At 37.0% G+C, this 18120-nt stretch overlaps 2 protein-coding genes across 2 annotated transcripts; both read right to left on the reverse strand.

Annotated features, from left to right (window-relative positions):
• Positions 1–399: 399 nt before the first annotated feature.
• Positions 400–1187, reverse strand: LOC115630374 (the record flags this gene model as incomplete). The annotated part of the gene is made up of 2 exons (XM_030526905.1): positions 519–1187; positions 400–424 (listed from the first exon to the last, which is right to left on the reverse strand). Coding segments are annotated over exons 1-2 (554 nt in total), but the record flags the coding sequence as incomplete, so codon positions are not given.
• A 1182-nt stretch (positions 1188–2369) lies between these two features.
• LOC115630372 lies at positions 2370–6519 on the reverse strand. The gene is made up of 3 exons (XM_030526904.1): positions 5851–6519; positions 5732–5756; positions 2370–2382 (listed from the first exon to the last, which is right to left on the reverse strand). The coding sequence occupies exons 1-3, from the start codon at positions 6377–6379 to the stop codon at positions 2370–2372; spliced, it is 567 nt and encodes a 188-aa protein (XP_030382764.1). The 5' UTR covers positions 6380–6519.
• Between the last annotated feature and the right edge of the window lie 11601 nt (positions 6520–18120).

The raw sequence follows: 18120 nt of genomic DNA on the forward strand, positions 1-18120 counted from the left end.
AAAAGAACCTAATTCGGGTCTAAACACATCTGCAAATTCACTTTTTATTTGTTTTGTAAGTACAGAGAATTGTTCACTTTCGCTAACATTGTTAACTTGAACTAATTCAAAATTAAACGATCTCAAAAATGTTCTACCAAGTAAAGCTGGACTCATTGTTTTCGCAACTACTATAACCATTTCTTTTCTTATGCCTCGATATTCAATTGTTGCATCGTACTCACCGACAATTTCAATAAGACGACCATTGTAGTCCATGTACGGAACATTACATTCTCTGAGCGGCTTCTTCATCACTGCCTTCTCATAAACTGAATATGGAATAATTGTACAAGATGCTCCAGTATCGCAAGTGACGTTCATGTTGCAACCATCAATTGTAACCGGTAACACGTAAACCTCACCAGAAGAAGTTGGTGCCACGCTAAATACAGAAAAATTAAATTCATTTAGCTTAGTATCTAACATAGGATCTTCAGATTGTAAATTCGATACGCAATTTATTCGTTTTGAATTACATACGCTCGCCAAATGACCCTTCTTCCCACAAGTGTGACAATTTAGATGTTTGTACTTGCACTCTTCAGATCGATGATTTTTCCAACCACAGTGCACACAGAATTTCTGCTGCTTTTTGCCTCTGCCTGCGTCGCCGTCACTACCGTCGCTGCTACTGCTTTTGAAGTTCATCCCATGTGATCTTCCGTTGCCCTTGAAACTTCCAGTGTCATAACTGCCGTTGTTTCTATTGTTGCAGTTTCGCTTTTTTCTTTGATTTGCGCTGCTTCTGTTCACGTAACTGATGTTCTCTCCTGTCCTCTTTGCAAAATCTTTGGTCTCCATTATCATTGCCTTTCTTAGTGCGTCAGAAAGAGATAGACGTTCATCTTCTTCGCACATGCGTTCAAATATTGCATTAGGAAGACTCATCACAAATTGGTTAAGTACGAATGCTTCCAAATAGACACCAAATTTACAGCTACATGCCAACTGTTTTAAACGGGCATACCATTCTGCAATTGTCTCATTTTCGCCTTTGACTGCCATATGAAACTTTTTTCGTTCTCGAAAAACAAGTGTAGGTGGTGTGTAGTGCGTTGAAAGTATTTCGCAAATTTCCTTGTATGACTTTGATACAGGTGAATCTGGACTGCATAAACTGTGTAATACACCATACGGGCCTGTTCCAATTGATTTCAACAACGTTGACTTTTTTGCATTTTCTTCACTCACACTTTGCTCGCACATGTGTATTTCAAATTTTTCTTTCCAAATTGCAAACGTTTCACTGTTTGGCACAAACTCGGGTATGCTTATCATGTGATAAAATTGTGGAGTTATAGGTGCTGCTGTAGTCATGCTGGTCATTTATTTGTTCTTCTTTAACTTTTATTTTCTTAACTTTTATTTTCCTAACTTTTATTTTCCTCGTCGACAATTCTGTTGTGTATCAGGCCGCGTATATTTCCAGAATGTGTTACAATTCAAAATGTGTAGCTAAAGGGCACAAGATCAATGTGACCAGGTGACACTTTTACAATAATACTTAACAAGGTATCGAATACCTAACATAAATAATTCTGCATACTCGGTATTTTGAAACTTGTCTAGGACAAACAGACTGAATTATGGGGGCAAAAGGAAACAACGTCAACAGCCCACAGCCCAAATCGTAAAAGCTAGGAAGCTGAAGTTTGGGCTCAAGTATCCTATCATAGTGTAGGTGTGCACTACGAAGGGGATTTGGAAAATTCTAGCTCCAAAGGGGGTAAAACGAACTGTAAAGTTTGTTTGAAAAATCCACATTTGGATTGATTAATTGACTTAAAACTAGGTTTCTAAAATCAAAAAAAGAATATAAATAAATCTGCATACTCGGTATTTTGAAACTTGTCTAGGACGCACAGACTGAATTATGGGGGCAAAAGGAAACTACGTCAACAGCTCACAGCCCACAGCCCAAACCGTAAAAGCTAGGAAGCTGAAGTTTGGGTTCATGTATCCTATCACAGTGTAGGTGTGCACTACGAAGGGGATTTGGAAAATTCTAGCTGCAAAGGGGGGAAAACGAGCTGTAAAGTTTGTTTGAAAAATCCACATTTCGATTGATTAATTGACTTAAAACTAGCTTTCTAAAATCAAAAACAGAATATAAATAAACTGCATACTCGGTATTTTGAAACTTGTCTAGGACAAACAGACTGAATTATGGAGGCAAAAGGAAACAGGGGGGAAAACGAGCTGTAAAGTTTGCTTGAAAAATCCACATTTCGATTGGTTAATCGAACTAAAACTATGTTTCTAAAATCAAAAAAAGAATATAAATTGTTGTGTATCAGGCCGCGTATATTTCCAGAATGTGTTAGAATTCAAAATGTGTAGCTAAAGGGCACAAGATCAATGTGACCAGGTGACACTTTTACAATAATACTTAACAAGGTATCGAATACCTAACATGCCTCTCCTTAGCTTTGTCATAACACTCAATAAAATATATACATTTGCATTGATACATGTTTAACATTATGAGATATTTAACAATTAACAAAACAATTATTCATGGAGTTCAATAGAGATTTCATCATAAATTCAGGTCTAAATTCAACTTAATACATTTCATTTTGTTTTCTTAATTGCAAATATTTGATTCATAAGTTTCATTTTCTATTATTAATTTTTAAGTGGAAGGCTTAACAACCTTTCCCTCTATACGTGGTCTTAGCTGTCTTCTGGTTGGTGTTGGTTCAGAAGGAATTACAGTGTCATTTTGACTTTTAGTTTCACTTGAACAATCACTTTCGATTTGATTATCTCGTTTTTCTGTTGCAATGTGTTTGCTTTCTTGATTTCTAATTTGATTTAAATGTCGTTTTATTTCACGATTGTTATGAGTTAAGATACAACAATAAGATCGAGGTCCCAATTGTTGGCTAACTGTTGCTTGAGTCCAACTTGCCTTGTTAGGATTTTTATAGTCCCTGACCATAACCTTTTGACCTTCTTTAAATCTTATGTCGCGATTACCTCTGTAACTCATGACACTATCCTCCTGCTTTTTGCTTATTTGATCATGTACAATTGGAGGTTTTAAAAACGAAAATCTGGTCTTTAGTTGTCTACCAAAGAAAAGTTTGGCTGGCGATTCGCCGGTCGTGCAATGAATCGTGTTTCTGTAATCTATTAAAAATCTATTCAGGATTATGTCAAAACTAGAATTGCTGTTAACTTTAATGCTTGCATTTATTGATTTTTTTACAGTCTTTACAAAGTTTTCAGCTTGGCCATTTGTCGCTGGATGACCGGGAGCTGTCAAAACATGCTTTATGCCATTGTTGGCCATGAAAATGCGAAATTCCTCTGAAGTAAATTGTCTACCATTATCAGACACTAATACATCAACTAGACCATATCTACAAAATAATTCTCTTAAGGTTTTTATTGTAAACGATGACGTAATTTCCTTTGTTTTAAAAACTTCTACCCATTTAGAGAAAGAATCTACACATATCAATAAATAAAAATTATTTATTGGTCCTGCAAAATCTACGTGTATTCTACTCCATACCTGACCATTTGATTTCCACGGTATCAAAGTAGACTTTTCTGGACTTGGTTGTGATTCCTGACATGCGATACATTCTCTTATTAAATTTTCAATTTCTAAATCCATATTTGGCCACCATACGTATGAGCGTGCTAACATTTTTGTTTTCACCATTCCTAAATGAGATTTGTGGAACTCTTGTAAAACTTGATTCCTAAGTTTTGTTGGAACTATTACACGATGACCCCATAAGATACAATCGTACTCAACTGTTAGCTCATTTGCTTTATTTATGAAATTTGAGAATTCAGCCTTGTTTAATTTTTGTAGCGATCCAATTTTAATGGCTTCGCACACCTTTGAAAGGATTGAATCATGCCTTGTTTCACGAGCAATACTCTTGAAATTCAATTTAAACGGTATATCAGATTGAATGAAGTTAATATAATTGTATTCCTCATCTTCGTTTGATTTGTATAACTGAGGCATCCTTGAAAGTCCGTCAGCCTCGTTTAATGAACCCTTTATGTGTTCAACTGTGTACTGAAATCCTGACAATATTAAAGCCCACCTCTGCAAGCGTGCAGACGCCATAAGTGGCAATCCTTTTTTATCTCCAAATATTCCCAAGAGGGGCTTATGATCAGTTCTCAAGATGAACTTGATCCCTAGAAGGTATTGTTTCAACTTCATTACACTATATACAATCGCGAGAGCTTCCTTATCCAGTGTGCTATAATTAATTTCACTTTTTGATAAGGCTCTGGAAACAAATGCTATCGGTTTAAGACCATCAGCAAATCTATATGCTAGTACGCCAGATACGGCATTACTACTGGCATCAGTCGTTAAGACAATAGGCAAGTTTGCGTCATAATGCACTAAGACTTGTTCTGAAGTTATCTCACTTTTAATTCTCTCATATGCTTTGTTACATTCAACTGTCCAAACAAATTTTGAATCTTTCTGCAAAAGTACATATAATGGACTCATTATCTGTGCGAAGTTTTTAACAAACTTTGAATAATAATTCACCATTCCAATGAATGCTCGTAATTCAGATACATTTTTAGGTGTGGGTGCTAGTAAAACGCTGGAAACTCTATCAACATTTTTGCTTAATCCGTACCTGTCTATTGAGAACCCTAAGTAACGAATTTTAGATTTGAAAAATTCACATTTGTTTGCATTTAAAGTTAGTCCGGCTGATTTCAGCTTGCTAAGAACTGTTTTTAAATTTGAAATGTGTTCTTGAAGATTGCTTCCTGTTACTGTAATGTCGTCCTGATAAACTACGACTCCTTTTATTCCTTGGAATAAACATTCCATTGTCTTTTGGAATATTGCTGCTGCTGTTTTTATACCAAAAGGTAATCGTTTGACTTTTAAAAGTCCAATATGTGTGCTCCATGTGCACAACAACTGAGATTGCTCATCTAGGTGCAACTGGTTATAAGCATTGCTTAAATCAAGTTTAGTGTATAATACGCCTCCTTGAAGTGCTGCAAAAATATCATCAATTCGTGGTAACGGATATCGTACATCGACTAATGATCTATTTACGGAAACTTTGTAGTCTCCACAAATTCTTATATCACCATCTGGCTTAAGAATCGGAACCAATGGGGTTCCCCAATCAGAACTATCAACTTGTTCTAACACTCCTAACTCAATCAAAGCGCGTAATTTTTGTTCAACGCGGTCTTTCCATGCTAATGGTAGCGGCCTAGGCTTGAAAAATATTGGCTTGGTGTTTTCCGCTATTTGTAACATAATTTTGCTCCCATTAAAAGAACCTAATTCGGGTCTAAACACATCTGCAAATTCACTTTTTATTTGTTTTGTAAGTACAGAGAATTGTTCACTTTCGCTAACATTGTTAACTTGAACTAATTCAAAATTAAACGATCTCAAAAATGTTCTACCAAGTAAAGCTGGACTCATTGTTTTCGCAACTACTATAACCATTTCTTTTCTTATGCCTCGATATTCAATTGTTGCATCGTACTCACCGACAATTTCAATAAGACGACCATTGTAGTCCATGTACGGAACATTACATTCTCTGAGCGGCTTCTTCATCACTGCCTTCTCATAAACTGAATATGGAATAATTGTACAAGATGCTCCAGTATCGCAAGTGACGTTCATGTTGCAACCATCAATTGTAACCGGTAACACGTAAACCTCACCAGAAGAAGTTGGTGCCACGCTAAATACAGAAAAATTAAATTCATTTAGCTTAGTATCTAACATAGGATCTTCAGATTGTAAATTCGATACGCAATTTATTCGTTTTGAATTACATACGCTCGCCAAATGACCCTTCTTCCCACAAGTGTGACAATTTAGATGTTTGTACTTGCACTCTTCAGATCGATGATTTTTCCAACCACAGTGCACACAGAATTTCTGCTGCTTTTTGCCTCTGCCTGCGTCGCCGTCACTACCGTCGCTGCTACTGCTTTTGAAGTTCATCCCATGTGATCTTCCGTTGCCCTTGAAACTTCCAGTGTCATAACTGCCGTTGTTTCTATTGTTGCAGTTTCGCTTTTTTCTTTGATTTGCGCTGCTTCTGTTCACGTAACTGATGTTCTCTCCTGTCCTCTTTGCAAAATCTTTGGTCTCCATTATCATTGCCTTTCTTAGTGCGTCAGAAAGAGATAGACGTTCATCTTCTTCGCACATGCGTTCAAATATTGCATTAGGAAGACTCATCACAAATTGGTTAAGTACGAATGCTTCCAAATAGACACCAAATTTACAGCTACATGCCAACTGTTTTAAACGGGCATACCATTCTGCAATTGTCTCATTTTCGCCTTTGACTGCCATATGAAACTTTTTTCGTTCTCGAAAAACAAGTGTAGGTGGTGTGTAGTGCGTTGAAAGTATTTCGCAAATTTCCTTGTATGACTTTGATACAGGTGAATCTGGACTGCATAAACTGTGTAATACACCATACGGGCCTGTTCCAATTGATTTCAACAACGTTGACTTTTTTGCATTTTCTTCACTCACACTTTGCTCGCACATGTGTATTTCAAATTTTTCTTTCCAAATTGCAAACGTTTCACTGTTTGGCACAAACTCGGGTATGCTTATCATGTGATAAAATTGTGGAGTTATAGGTGCTGCTGTAGTCATGCTGGTCATTTATTTGTTCTTCTTTAACTTTTATTTTCTTAACTTTTATTTTCCTAACTTTTATTTTCCTCGTCGCCAATTCTGTTGTGTATCAGGCCGCGTATATTTCCAGAATGTGTTACAATTCAAAATGTGTAGCTAAAGGGCACAAGATCAATGTGACCAGGTGACACTTTTACAATAATACTTAACAAGGTATCGAATACCTAACATAAATAATTCTGCATACTCGGTATTTTGAAACTTGTCTAGGACAAACAGACTGAATTATGGGGGCAAAAGGAAACAACGTCAACAGCCCACAGCCCAAATCGTAAAAGCTAGGAAGCTGAAGTTTGGGCTCAAGTATCCTATCATAGTGTAGGTGTGCACTACGAAGGGGATTTGGAAAATTCTAGCTCCAAAGGGGGTAAAACGAACTGTAAAGTTTGTTTGAAAAATCCACATTTCGATTGATTAATTGACTTATAACTAGGTTTCTAAAATCAAAAAAAGAATATAAATAAAACTGCATACTCGGTATTTTGAAACTTGTCTAGGACACACAGACTGAATTATGGGGCAAAAGGAAACTACGTCAACAGCCCACAGCCCAAACCGTAAAAGCTAGGAAGCTGAAGTTTGGGTTCATGTATCCTATCATAGTGTAGGTGTGCACTACGAAGGGGATTTGGAAAATTCTAGCTCCAAAGGGGGGAAAACGAGCTGTAAAGTTTGTTTGAAAGTTTGTTTGACAAATCCACAATTCGATTGATTAATTGACTTAAAACTAGCTTTCTAAAATCAAAAAAAGAATATAAATAAAACTGCATACTCGGTATTTTGAAACTTGTCTAGGACACACAGACTGAATTATGGGGACAAAGGAAACTACGTCAACAGCCCACAGCCCAAACCGTAAAAGCTAGGAAGCTGAAGTTTGGGCTCAAGTATCCTATCACAGTGTAGGTGTGCACTACGAAGGGGATTTGGAAAATTCTAGTTCCAAAGGGGGGAAAACGAGCTGTAAAGTTTGTTTGAAAAATCCACATTTCGATTGATTAATTGACTTAAAACTAGCTTTCTAAAATCAAAAACAGAATATAAATAAACTGCATACTCGGTATTTTGAAACTTGTCTAGGACAAACAGACTGAATTATGGAGGCAAAAGGAAACAGGGGGGAAAACGAGCTGTAAAGTTTGCTTGAAAAATCCACATTTCGATTGGTTAATCGAACTAAAACTATGTTTCTAAAATCAAAAAAAGAATATAAATAATTCTGCATACTCGGTATTTTGAAACTTGTCTAGGACACACAGACTGAATTATGGGGGCAAAAGGAAACAACGTCAACAGCCCACAGCCCAAATCGTAAAAGCTAGGAAGCTGAAGTTTGGGCTCAAGTATCCTATCATAGTGTAGGTGTGCACTACGAAGGGGATTTGGAAAATTCTAGCTCCAAAGGGGGGTAAAACGAACTGTAAAGTTTGTTTGAAAAATCCACATTTCGATTGATTAATTGACTTAAAACTAGGTTTCTAAAATCAAAAAAAGAATATAAATAAATCTGCATACTCGGTATTTTGAAACTTGTCTAGGACGCACAGACTGAATTATGGGGGCAAAAGGAAACTACGTCAACAGCCCACAGCCCAAACCGTAAAAGCTAGGAAGCTGAAGTTTGGGTTCAATGTATCCTATCACAGTGTAGGTGTGCACTACGAAGGGGATTTGGAAAATTCTAGTTCCAAAGGGGGGAAAACGAGCTGTAAAGTTTGTTTGAAAAATCCACATTTCGATTGATTAATTGACTTAAAACTAGCTTTCTAAAATCAAAAAAGAATATAAATAAAACTGCATACTCGGTATTTTGAAACTTGTCTAGGACAAACAGACTGAATTATGGGGGCAAAAGGAAACAACGTCAACAGCCCACAGCCCAAACCGTAAAAGCTAGGAAGCTGAAGTTTGGGCTTCAATGTATCCTATCATAGTGTAGGTGTGCACTAAGAAGGGGATTTGGAAAATTCTAGCTCCAAAGGGGGTAAAACGAGCTGTAAAGTTTGTTTGAAAAATCCACATTTCGATTGGTTAATTGACTTAAAACTAGGTTTCTAAAAGCAATAAAAGAATATAAATAAACTGCATACTCGGTATTTTGAAACTTGTCTAGGACAAACAGACTGAATTATGGAGGCAAAAGGAAACAGGGGGGAAAACGAGCTGTAAAGTTTGCTTGAAAAATCCACATTTCGATTGGTTAATCGAACTAAAACTATGTTTCTAAAATCAAAAAAAGAATATAAATAATTCTGCATACTCGGTATTTTGAAACTTGTCTAGGACAAACAGACTGAATTATGGGGGCAAAAGGAAACAACGTCAACAGCCCACAGCCCAAATCGTAAAAGCTAGGAAGCTGAAGTTTGGGCTCAAGTATCCTATCATAGTGTAGGTGTGCACTACGAAGGGGATTTGGAAAATTCTAGCTCCAAAGGGGGTAAAACGAACTGTAAAGTTTGTTTGAAAAATCCACATTTCGATTGATTAATTGACTTAAAACTAGGTTTCTAAAATCAAAAAAAGAATATAAATAAATCTGCATACTCGGTATTTTGAAACTTGTCTAGGACGCACAGACTGAATTATGGGGGCAAAAGGAAACTACGTCAACAGCTCACAGCCCACAGCCCAAACCGTAAAAGCTAGGAAGCTGAAGTTTGGGTTCATGTATCCTATCACAGTGTAGGTGTGCACTACGAAGGGGATTTGGAAAATTCTAGTTCCAAAGGGGGGAAAACGAGCTGTAAAGTTTGTTTGAAAAATCCACATTTCGATTAATTAATTGACTTAAAACTAGCTTTCTAAAATCAAAAAAAGAATATAAATAAAACTGCATACTCGGTATTTTGAAACTTGTCTAGGACACACAGACTGAATTATGGGGACAAAGGAAACTACGTCAACAGCCCACAGCCCAAACCGTAAAAGCTAGGAAGCTGAAGTTTGGGCTCAAGTATCCTATCACAGTGTAGGTGTGCACTACGAAGGGGATTTGGAAAATTCTAGCTGCAAAGGGGGGAAAACGAGCTGTAAAGTTTGTTTGAAAAATCCACATTTCGATTGATTAATTGACTTAAAACTAGCTTTCTAAAATCAAAAACAGAATATAAATAAAACTGCATACTCGGTATTTTGAAACTTGTCTAGGACAAACAGACTGAATTATGGGGGCAAAAGGAAACAACGTCAACAGCCCACAGTCAAAATCGTAAAAGCTAGGAAGCTGAAGTTTGGGCTCAAGTATCCTATCATAGTGTAGGTGTGCACTAAGAAGGGGATTTGGAAAATTCTAGCTCCAAAGGGGGTAAAACGAGCTGTAAAGTTTGTTTGAAAAATCCACATTTCGATTGGTTAATTGACTTAAAACTAGGTTTCTAAAAGCAATAAAAGAATATAAATAAACTGCATACTCGGTATTTTGAAACTTGTCTAGGACAAACAGACTGAATTATGGGGGCAAAAGGAAACAACGTCAACAGCCCACAGCCCAAATCGTAAAAGCTAGGAAGCTGAAGTTTGGGCTCAAGTATCCTATCATAGTGTAGGTGTGCACTACGAAGGGGATTTGGAAAATTCTAGCTCCAAAGGGGGTAAAACGAACTGTAAAGTTTGTTTGAAAAATCCACATTTCGATTGATTAATTGACTTAAAACTAGGTTTCTAAAATCAAAAAAGAATATAAATAAATCTGCATACTCGGTATTTTGAAACTTGTCTAGGACGCACAGACTGAATTATGGGGGCAAAAGGAAACTACGTCAACAGCTCACAGCCCACAGCCCAAACCGTAAAAGCTAGGAAGCTGAAGTTTGGGCTCAAGTATCCTATCACAGTGTAGGTGTGCACTACGAAGGGGATTTGGAAAATTCTAGCTGCAAAGGGGGGAAAACGAGCTGTAAAGTTTGTTTGAAAAATCCACATTTCGATTGATTAATTGACTTAAAACTAGCTTTCTAAAATCAAAAACAGAATATAAATAAAACTGCATACTCGGTATTTTGAAACTTGTCTAGGACACACAGACTGAATTATGGGGGCAAAAGGAAACAACGTCAACAGCCCACAGTCAAAATCGTAAAAGCTAGGAAGCTGAAGTTTGGGCTCAAGTATCCTATCATAGTGTAGGTGTGCACTAAGAAGGGGATTTGGAAAATTCTAGCTCCAAAGGGGGTAAAACGAGCTGTAAAGTTTGTTTGAAAAATCCACATTTCGATTGGTTAATTGACTTAAAACTAGGTTTCTAAAAGCAATAAAAGAATATAAATAAACTGCATACTCGGTATTTTGAAACTTGTCTAGGACAAACAGACTGAATTATGGAGGCAAAAGGAAACAGGGGGGAAAACGAGCTGTAAAGTTTGCTTGAAAAATCCACATTTCGATTGGTTAATCGAACTAAAACTATGTTTCTAAAATCAAAAAAAGAATATAAATAATTCTGCATACTCGGTATTTTGAAACTTGTCTAGGACACACAGACTGAATTATGGGGACAAAGGAAACTACGTCAACAGCCCACAACCCAAACCGTAAAAGCTAGGAAGCTGAAGTTTGGGCTCAAGTATCCTATCACAGTGTAGGTGTGCACTACGAAGGGGATTTGGAAAATTCTAGTTCCAAAGGGGGGAAAACGAGCTGTAAAGTTTGTTTGAAAAATCCACATTTCGATTGATTAATTGACTTAAAACTAGCTTTCTAAAATCAATAAACAGAATATAAATAAACTGCATACTCGGTATTTTGAAACTTGTCTAGGACAAACAGACTGAATTATGGAGGCAAAAGGAAACAGGGGGGAAAACGAGCTGTAAAGTTTGCTTGAAAAATCCACATTTCGATTGGTTAATCGAACTAAAACTATGTTTCTAAAATCAAAAAAAGAATATAAATAATTCTGCATACTCGGTATTTTGAAACTTGTCTAGGACAAACAGACTGAATTATGGGGGCAAAAGGAAACAACGTCAACAGCCCACAGCCCAAATCGTAAAAGCTAGGAAGCTGAAGTTTGGGCTCAAGTATCCTATCATAGTGTAGGTGTGCACTACGAAGGGGATTTGGAAAATTCTAGCTCCAAAGGGGGTAAAACGAACTGTAAAGTTTGTTTGAAAAATCCACATTTCGATTGATTAATTGACTTAAAACTAGGTTTCTAAAATCAAAAAAAGAATATAAATAAATCTGCATACTCGGTATTTTGAAACTTGTCTAGGACGCACAGACTGAATTATGGGGGCAAAAGGAAACTACGTCAACAGCCCACAGCCCAAACCGTAAAAGCTAGGAAGCTGAAGTTTGGGTTCATGTATCCTATCACAGTGTAGGTGTGCACTACGAAGGGGATTTGGAAAATTCTAGCTGCCAAAGGGGGGAAAACGAGCTGTAAAGTTTGTTTGAAAAATCCACATTTCGATTGATTAATTGACTTAAAACTAGCTTTCTAAAATCAAAAACAGAATATAAATAAAACTGCATACTCGGTATTTTGAAACTTGTCTAGGACACACAGACTGAATTATGGGGGCAAAAGGAAACAACGTCAACAGCCCACAGTCAAAATCGTAAAAGCTAGGAAGCTGAAGTTTGGGCTCAAGTATCCTATCATAGTGTAGGTGTGCACTAAGAAGGGGATTTGGAAAATTCTAGCTCCAAAGGGGATAAAACGAGCTGTAAAGTTTGTTTGAAAAATCCACATTTCGATTGGTTAATTGACTTAAAACTAGGTTTCTAAAAGCAATAAAAGAATATAAATAAACTGCATACTCGGTATTTTGAAACTTGTCTAGGACAAACAGACTGAATTATGGAGGCAAAAGGAAACAGGGGGGAAAACGAGCTGTAAAGTTTGCTTGAAAAATCCACATTTCGATTGGTTAATCGAACTAAAACTATGTTTCTAAAATCAAAAAAAGAATATAAATAATTCTGCATACTCGGTATTTTGAAACTTGTCTAGGACAAACAGACTGAATTATGGGGGCAAAAGGAAACAACGTCAACAGCCCACAGCCCAAATCGTAAAAGCTAGGAAGCTGAAGTTTGGGCTCAAGTATCCTATCATAGTGTAGGTGTGCACTACGAAGGGGATTTGGAAAATTCTAGCTCCAAAGGGGGTAAAACGAACTGTAAAGTTTGTTTGAAAAATCCACATTTCGATTGATTAATTGACTTAAAACTAGGTTTCTAAAATCAAAAAAAGAATATAAATAAATCTGCATACTCGGTATTTTGAAACTTGTCTAGGACGCACAGACTGAATTATGGGGGCAAAAGGAAACTACGTCAACAGCTCACAGCCCACAGCCCAAACCGTAAAAGCTAGGAAGCTGAAGTTTGGGTTCATGTATCCTATCACAGTGTAGGTGTGCACTACGAAGGGGATTTGGAAAATTCTAGTTCCAAAGGGGGGAAAACGAGCTGTAAAGTTTGTTTGAAAAATCCACATTTCGATTAATTAATTGACTTAAAACTAGCTTTCTAAAATCAAAAAAAGAATATAAATAAAACTGCATACTCGGTATTTTGAAACTTGTCTAGGACACACAGACTGAATTATGGGGACAAAGGAAACTACGTCAACAGCCCACAGCCCAAACCGTAAAAGCTAGGAAGCTGAAGTTTGGGCTCAAGTATCCTATCACAGTGTAGGTGTGCACTACGAAGGGGATTTGGAAAATTCTAGCTGCAAAGGGGGGAAAACGAGCTGTAAAGTTTGTTTGAAAAATCCACATTTCGATTGATTAATTGACTTAAAACTAGCTTTCTAAAATCAAAAACAGAATATAAATAAAACTGCATACTCGGTATTTTGAAACTTGTCTAGGACAAACAGACTGAATTATGGGGGCAAAAGGAAACTACGTCAACAGCCCACAGCCCAAACCGTAAAAGCTAGGAAGCTGAAGTTTGGGCTCAAGTATCCTATCATAGTGTAGGTGTGCACTACGAAGGGGATTTGGAAAATTCTAGCTCCAAAGGGGGTAAAACGAGCTGTAAAGTTTGTTTGAAAAATCCACATTTCGATTGATTAATTGACTTAAAACTAGCTTTCTAAAATCAATAAAAGAATATAAATAAAACTGCATACTCGGTATTTTGAAACTTGTCTAGGACACACAGACTGAATTATGGGGGCAAAAGGAAACTACGTCAACAGCCCACAGCCCAAACCGTAAAAGCTAGGAAGCTGAAGTTTGGGCTCAAGTATCCTATCACAGTGTAGGTGTGCACTACGAAGGGGATTTGGAAAATTCTAGCTCCAAAGGGGGGTAAAACGAGCTGTAAAGTTTGTTTGAAAAATCCACATTTCGATTGATTAATTGACTTAAAACTAGGTTTCTAAAATCAAAAAAAGAATATAAATAAATCTGCATACTCGGTATTTTGAAACTTGTCTAGGACGCACAGACTGAATTATGGGGGCAAAAGGAAACTACGTCAACAGCTCACAGCCCACAGCCCAAACCGTAAAAGCTAGGAAGCTGAAGTTTGGGCTCAAGTATCCTATCACAGTGTAGGTGTGCACTACGAAGGGGATTTGGAAAATTCTAGCTCCAAAGGGGGGAAAACGAGCTGTAAAGTTTGTTTGAAAAATCCACATTTCGATTGATTAATTGACTTAAAACTAGCTTTCTAAAATCAAAAAAAGAATATAAATAAAACTGCATACTCGGTATTTTGAAACTTGTCTAGGACACACAGACTGAATTATGGGGCAAAAGGAAACTACGTCAACAGCCCACAGCCCAAACCGTAAAAGCTAGGAAGCTGAAGTTTGGGCTCAAGTATCCTATCACAGTGTAGGTGTGCACTACGAAGGGGATTTGGAAAATTCTAGCTCCAAAGGGGGGTAAAACGAGCTGTAAAGTTTGTTTGAAAAATCCACATTTCGATTGGTTAATTGACTTAAAACTAGGTTTCTAAAAGCAATAAAAGAATATAAATAAACTGCATACTCGGTATTTTGAAACTTGTCTAGGACAAACAGACTGAATTATGGAGGCAAAAGGAAACAGGGGGGGAAAACGAGCTGTAAAGTTTGCTTGAAAAATCCACATTTCGATTGGTTAATCGAACTAAAACTATGTTTCTAAAATCAAAAAAAGAATATAAATAATTCTGCATACTCGGTATTTTGAAACTTGTCTAGGACAAACAGACTGAATTATGGGGGCAAAAGGAAACAACGTCAACAGCCCACAGCCCAAATCGTAAAAGCTAGGAAGCTGAAGTTTGGGCTCAAGTATCCTATCATAGTGTAGGTGTGCACTACGAAGGGGATTTGGAAAATTCTAGCTCCAAAGGGGGTAAAACGAACTGTAAAGTTTGTTTGAAAAATCCACATTTCGATTGATTAATTGACTTAAAACTAGGTTTCTAAAATCAAAAAAAGAATATAAATAAATCTGCATACTCGGTATTTTGAAACTTGTCTAGGACGCACAGACTGAATTATGGGGGCAAAAGGAAACTACGTCAACAGCTCACAGCCCACAGCCCAAACCGTAAAAGCTAGGAAGCTGAAGTTTGGGCTCAAGTATCCTATCACAGTGTAGGTGTGCACTACGAAGGGGATTTGGAAAATTCTAGCTTCCAAAGGGGGGAAAACGAGCTGTAAAGTTTGTTTGAAAAATCCACATTTCGATTGAATTAATTGACTTAAAACTAGCTTTCTAAAATCAAAAAAAGAATATAAATAAAACTGCATACTCGGTATTTTGAAACTTGTCTAGGACACACAGACTGAATTATGGGGCAAAAGGAAACTAACGTCAACAGCCCACAGCCCAAACCGTAAAAGCTAGGAAGCTGAAGTTTGGGCTCAAGTATCCTATCATAGTGTAGGTGTGCACTAAGAAGGGGATTTGGAAAATTCTAGCTCCAAAGGGGGGTAAAACGAGCTGTAAAGTTTGTTTGAAAAATCCACATTTCGATTGGTTAATTGACTTAAAACTAGGTTTCTAAAAGCAATAAAAGAATATAAATAAACTGCATACTCGGTATTTTGAAACTTGTCTAGGACAAACAGACTGAATTATGGAGGCAAAAGGAAACAGGGGGGAAAACGAGCTGTAAAGTTTGCTTGAAAAATCCACATTTCGATTGGTTAATCGAACTAAAACTATGTTTCTAAAATCAAAAAAAGAATATAAATAATTCTGCATACTCGGTATTTTGAAACTTGTCTAGGACAAACAGACTGAATTATGGGGGCAAAAGGAAACAACGTCAACAGCCCACAGCCCAAATCGTAAAAGCTAGGAAGCTGAAGTTTGGGCTCAAGTATCCTATCATAGTGTAGGTGTGCACTACGAAGGGGATTTGGAAAATTCTAGCTCCAAAGGGGGTAAAACGAACTGTAAAGTTTGTTTGAAAAATCCACATTTCGATTGATTAATTGACTTAAAACTAGGTTTCTAAAATCAAAAAAAGAATATAAATAAATCTGCATACTCGGTATTTTGAAACTTGTCTAGGACGCACAGACTGAATTATGGGGGCAAAAGGAAACTACGTCAACAGCCCACAGCCCAAACCGTAAAAGCTAGGAAGCTGAAGTTTGGGTTCATGTATCCTATCACAGTGTAGGTGTGCACTACGAAGGGGATTTGGAAAATTCTAGTTCCAAAGGGGGGAAAACGAGCTGTAAAGTTTGTTTGAAAAATCCACATTTCGATTAATTAATTGACTTAAAACTAGCTTTCTAAAATCAAAAAAAGAATATAAATAAAACTGCATACTCGGTATTTTGAAACTTGTCTAGGACACACAGACTGAATTATGGGGACAAAGGAAACTACGTCAACAGCCCACAGCCCAAACCGTAAAAGCTAGGAAGCTGAAGTTTGGGCTCAAGTATCCTATCACAGTGTAGGTGTGCACTACGAAGGGGATTTGGAAAATTCTAGCTCCAAAGGGGGGAAAACGAGCTGTAAAGTTTGTTTGAAAAATCCACATTTCGATTGATTAATTGACTTAAAACTAGCTTTCTAAAATCAAAAAAAGAATATAAATAAATCTGCATACTCGGTATTTTGAAACTTGTCTAGGACACACAGACTGAATTATGGGGGCAAAAGGAAACTACGTCAACAGCCCACAGCCCAAACCGTAAAAGCTAGGAAGCTGAAGTTTGGGCTCAAGTATCCTATCACAGTGTAGGTGTGCACTACGAAGGGGATTTGGAAAATTCTAGCTCCAAAGGGGGGTAAAACGAGCTGTAAAGTTTGTTTGAAAAATCCACATTTCGATTGGATTAATTGACTTAAAACTAGGTTTCTAAAATCAATAAAAGAATATAAATAAACTGCATACTCGGTATTTTGAAACTTGTCTAGGACAAACAGACTGAATTATGGGGGCAAAAGGAAACAACGTCAACAGCCCACAGCCCAAACCGTAAAAGCTAGGAAGCTGAAGTTTGGGCTCAAGTATCCTATCATAGTGTAGGTGTGCACTACGAAGGGGATTTGGAAAATTCTAGCTCCAAAGGGGGGTAAAACGAGCTGTAAAGTTTGTTTGAAAAATCCACATTTCGATTGATTAATTGACTTAAAACTAGGCTTTCTAAAATCAAAAAAAGAATATAAATAAATCTGCATACTCGGTATTTTGAAACTTGTCTAGGACACACAGACTGAATTATGGGGGCAAAAGGAAACTACGTCAACAGCCCACAGCCCAAACCGTAAAAGCTAGGAAGCTGAAGTTTGGGCTCAAGTATCCTATCACAGTGTAGGTGTGCACTACGAAGGGGATTTGGAAAATTCTAGCTCCAAAGGGGGTAAAACGAGCTGTAAAGTTTGTTTGAAAAATCCACATTTCGATTGATTAATTGACTTAAAACTAGCTTTCTAAAATCAAAAACAGAATATAAATAAAACTGCATACTCGGTATTTTGAAACTTGTCTAGGACAAACAGACTGAATTATGGGGGCAAAAGGAAACAACGTCAACAGCCCACAGCCCAAATCGTAAAAGCTAGGAAGCTGAAGTTTGGGCTCAAGTATCCTATCATAGTGTAGGTGTGCACTAAGAAGGGGATTTGGAAAATTCTAGCTCCAAAGGGGGTAAAACGAGCTGTAAAGTTTGTTTGAAAAATCCACATTTCGATTGGTTAATTGACTTAAAACTAGGTTTCTAAAAGCAATAAAAGAATATAAATAAACTGCATACTCGGTATTTTGAAACTTGTCTAGGACAAACAGACTGAATTATGGAGGCAAAAGGAAACAGGGGGGAAAACGAGCTGTAAAGTTTGCTTGAAAAATCCACATTTCGATTGGTTAATCGAACTAAAACTATGTTTCTAAAATCAAAAAAAGAATATAAATAATTCTGCATACTCGGTATTTTGAAACTTGTCTAGGACAAACAGACTGAA

This window comes from Scaptodrosophila lebanonensis, unplaced genomic scaffold (genome assembly GCF_003285725.1).
Source record: "Scaptodrosophila lebanonensis strain 11010-0011.00,11010-0021.00 unplaced genomic scaffold, SlebRS2 tig00000526-arrow-arrow-pilon, whole genome shotgun sequence".
Classification (NCBI taxonomy): domain Eukaryota; kingdom Metazoa; phylum Arthropoda; class Insecta; order Diptera; family Drosophilidae; genus Scaptodrosophila; species Scaptodrosophila lebanonensis.

Excerpts from the sequence above, each read along its gene's own strand:
- LOC115630372 (XM_030526904.1), bottom strand. The coding sequence starts at position 6,379 with ATGGCAGTCAAAGGCGAAAATGAGACAATTGCAGAATGGTATGCCCGT. Across the intron at positions 5,757-5,850 it reads GGGTCATTTGGCGAGCGTAT|CGTGGCACCAACTTCTTCTG; the intron begins GTAATTCAAAAC and ends TTCTGTATTTAG.